Source organism: Triticum aestivum, chromosome 6D (genome assembly GCF_018294505.1).
Source record: "Triticum aestivum cultivar Chinese Spring chromosome 6D, IWGSC CS RefSeq v2.1, whole genome shotgun sequence".
NCBI lineage: Eukaryota > Viridiplantae > Streptophyta > Magnoliopsida > Poales > Poaceae > Triticum > Triticum aestivum.
The window spans coordinates 409,977,202-409,980,830 of NC_057811.1; the positions used below are offsets into that span (position 1 = coordinate 409,977,202).

The window sequence follows — 3,629 nt, forward strand, 5'->3', positions numbered from 1 at the left end:
GATGCATGTCCGGTTTAAATATGCATGGCATGGCAAAGTGCAACAAACAACATTACAAATTAAGTGGAGCTCAATATGCAACGAGTTGCATATTGACGAAACACCACATTAATTATTTAGTTCTCTCTCGTTTATGTACCCAACAATGTTAAATGTTGTTAACCATTGCAAGAGGTGAAGCATAAGGAAACTACCTATTTAAGCAAGTTAAAGGAGACCGGAAACAAACAACAACAATTCCGGAAAAACCTCATATGCATATTATAGATTTGGTACTGTTCTGCCCTAAACACAATTTTAATGTTGTTAAACAGCAAAATAAAGTGTACCATGTTAATCTATGCATTTTTCTACCCCATTTACATATGAAGTTTATTAAAATCCGAGTTACGGTTATTTAGTAATGAAATAAATCATTTTAACATGGCATTCGAGCAAATTAAATCAAACAGCAATTTAAACAATTTTAACATGGGTGAAAGTGGCATATTATTAAACTACACAAAATTCTAAGCATTTTACATGTTTAAATCATTTTAATCCGAAGCACGGTTTATTAGTTATTAAATGCATGAAGAACAGGGGGTTTTCTGCAAAACAGTAAATCCTTGGGTAATAGCTAAATTCGCAGATCCTGAAAAAAAACATCACATGGGCCGAAAGTGAATAGGAAGCCCAAAAGAGGAAAAAAATAAGAGCAGGGGCGCTGGGGTGTGGCCTCACCCAGTGGGCCTTGGCCCGTTCGGCTTGGAGAGGGAGGCTGGAAGGGGGCGCTGGGCCTGCTTGCTGGTGGCCCACGCGGCCGCTGAAGCTGGGCCAGGGGCGCTGGCTACAGTCAATGCAGCAGGGACGAGCGGCGTCCTCTGTCGCCTGAAGCAGAGGATGGAGCAGTGGTTGACGACGCCGGGGACGCGTGGGACTCCGGCGAGCGGCGGAAGGAGCGGACGGGCGGACCCGGGCACGGGAAGATGGATCCCGCCGGTCTTGGAGGATATTGAGGCGCGCGAGGTAGGTGGGGAGGACGTCAACGCGGCGGCGCGGCTTCCTCTGTCTTCTCCCGCCAGAAGGAGGCAGAACGCCTCGGGGTAGCGCAGTCAACGGCGAGACTTCGGTGCGGCGCTGAAGACCTGAGGCAGCGGCGGTCGACGGCTCCGGCATGTGGACTCGCCGGCGCAGCGGGGGAAGAGCAGCGCTCGGGCTCCTGGAAGAAGATGGAGGCGGCTGGGACTTGCGTCTGGGTCGACGGAGCAAGCAGCAGCCACGGCGGCGCTGAAGATCTCGAGGCCGAGCCCAAACCATGGCGCTTGGGGCTCCTGTGGTGGCAACGAAGACGGGCAGCTGCGCGCCTGGTCGCAGTGGTGGATGGCGGGCGAGCTTGAGGAGGCGGCGCAGCGGGAACTTGGCGTCCATGGTGCTGGTTCGGTCAGCCGGCGGCGGGGGCTGCGATTGCTGGCCACGGAGGACGACGGCTGCGGGCGAAGACGGCTGCTGGAGGAGCTCCTCTCCTCGGGCACTTGGGCGACGGGGATTTGGCGAGGAGGAGGCATGGCCGGAGCGATCTGGTTGGGTGGGATGGATCCCGATGGGGATTTGGTAGAGTGGCGGCGCGGCTGGGAGGATGGGACAGGTCCCTAGATTTTAGGGTTTGGTCTAAAAATGGACACAGAGGTCTATATATATAACAAGTGAATTTTTGATAGGGGCATTTGGTCCCTCTGATTAAAATCGGACGATCGAGCAAATAATAGGTAGGGAGTCCAAATAAGAAAACGGAGATGTTTTGTAGATGTTAGGGGATGATCCGGACCCAACGGTCACAACAAACCCGGTCGGGTACGGGACAACTTTCGGACGCGCGGGAGGGAATCGCGGGCTGACGAGAGAGGTTAGTTGGTTTGACAAGAGGGAACCGGAAACACGGTTGGTCTTGGAACGGTGAACGAAGACAAGGGGGGAACGCGGCCACTACGAACGAATGCAAATTTTAAAGCATGGCGGCAACGAAGTGCCGATGCAATGCAAATGATGCGATGATGAATGCAACACACAAATAAAACACAGCTGACTCGCCAAACAAGGAAGGCAATCGGAGCGTCGGTCTCGGGGCGTCACAACACTCCACCACTACAAGAGGATCTCGTCCCGAGATCTAGGATGGCACCGGAGGGAAAACGGAAGAGGAAGGGAAGAGGTAAAACTAATTGCTTCTTTGACAAATGAGTGAAACCAAAGAACCTTGAGAGGTCGCAAAGCTTAAAGAAATGACACGACGGAGGTGAACAAAATTTACAACACTCCGTTCAGCAAGAGGAACAAGGAACATTGCGAGAACCTTTGTAGGTTGAAGAATATGAAACAAGAGCTTAACGGATCAAAAGGAATATGAAAGCACACCGGTAGAAAAGAGACAAGGAACACCATGTGAACCGTGAGGTTAATTGACACGATAGATATTTAAACCACTCCGGTTAAAACAAGATAGAGAAGGAATAAGAATGATATAATTTGGACAGCACTCTGACTGTAAATGGAAGGAAGTGAACAAGATCTTGACAAGATGAGAGGATGCTCGATGAAATTAACAACACATTTTCTCTGGAAGTAATGAAAGAATGGCACAAGGGGTAAGAAAGATTTCAGACAGCACTCCGGTTAAATGGATAAGAAAGGAAAAATTACATGATCTTGACAAAACAAGATGATATGTCGAAGAGAGCAACATCACAATGCCTCCGGGACGAACGAATAGAAGATAGATCGTCGGAATAAGATAACGGAGAAGAAAATGACAACTTCTGCCACAAATGAGCTTGGAAAGCATCCTTCCAAGAAGGTTAGAACGGAGTTGTTGGAAAAAACACAACAACAAAAAGAATAAGCTTGTAGTAGGCTTATGGGAACATCCCAACATTATGAGGTGACAAACGGCCACTAAGGGAAGCCATTGGTTTGAGTGAGAGCACCAAGGTGATGAATAACTTCTTTCACCAAGAGGATAGGAGAAAACTTGGATCATTGATAGACACCATAATAGCAACATTCCTTAGGGAAGGCTTTAGGTGAAACATGACACAAGATAGATCCAACGAAGAGATTGGTGGATTTAAAATATTTCATTCTTGACAACATGTGAATCATGAAACGCGAACTCAAACTGTCAAGAATGACATAACACCGCCTCAAATGATAAGGTAGAACGAATTGCACTTTAGAATGCAAGATGAAGAATGCTTGGACTCCACAAAACAAAACATGTGTTGAGCACCATGTTTATTTAAGAGTATAGCTTGACGGATCATAACTCCAAGAGAAAACTTGAAGAACAATTGAAGGATGAAAGTAATCCTTGACGAAGCACCATGTAGAGCCTCCATGAAGAACTCCGGTAAACAAAAGGATGATAGAAAAAAAAAGTTGACAACACAAGGTGAAGCCTTGCTATGATTTAGGTGGAGCTTCACGACGAGATAATGCAGAAAGCTTGGAACTCCGGAAAAGAAAGATGAACAAATGAGATCAAGAATTATGATGAATCTCCGGAATAAGGAATTAATCACTTAGATGAAACAATAATAAGAATTACATTATGCTTAGCCCTTACCAATTTAGATTGATGACAAGCAATGGAT

At 47.0% G+C, this 3,629-nt stretch overlaps 1 protein-coding gene across 1 annotated transcript; it reads right to left on the reverse strand.

Annotated features, from left to right (window-relative positions):
• Window positions 1–524: 524 nt before the first annotated feature.
• LOC123141793 (serine/arginine repetitive matrix protein 1) lies at window positions 525–1,632 on the reverse strand. The gene is made up of 2 exons (XM_044560868.1): window positions 724–1,632; window positions 525–634 (listed from the first exon to the last, which is right to left on the reverse strand). Exons 1-2 carry the CDS (start codon window positions 1,408–1,410, stop codon window positions 620–622), a joined length of 702 nt encoding a protein of 233 aa, XP_044416803.1. The 5' UTR covers window positions 1,411–1,632; the 3' UTR covers window positions 525–619.
• Between the last annotated feature and the right edge of the window lie 1,997 nt (window positions 1,633–3,629).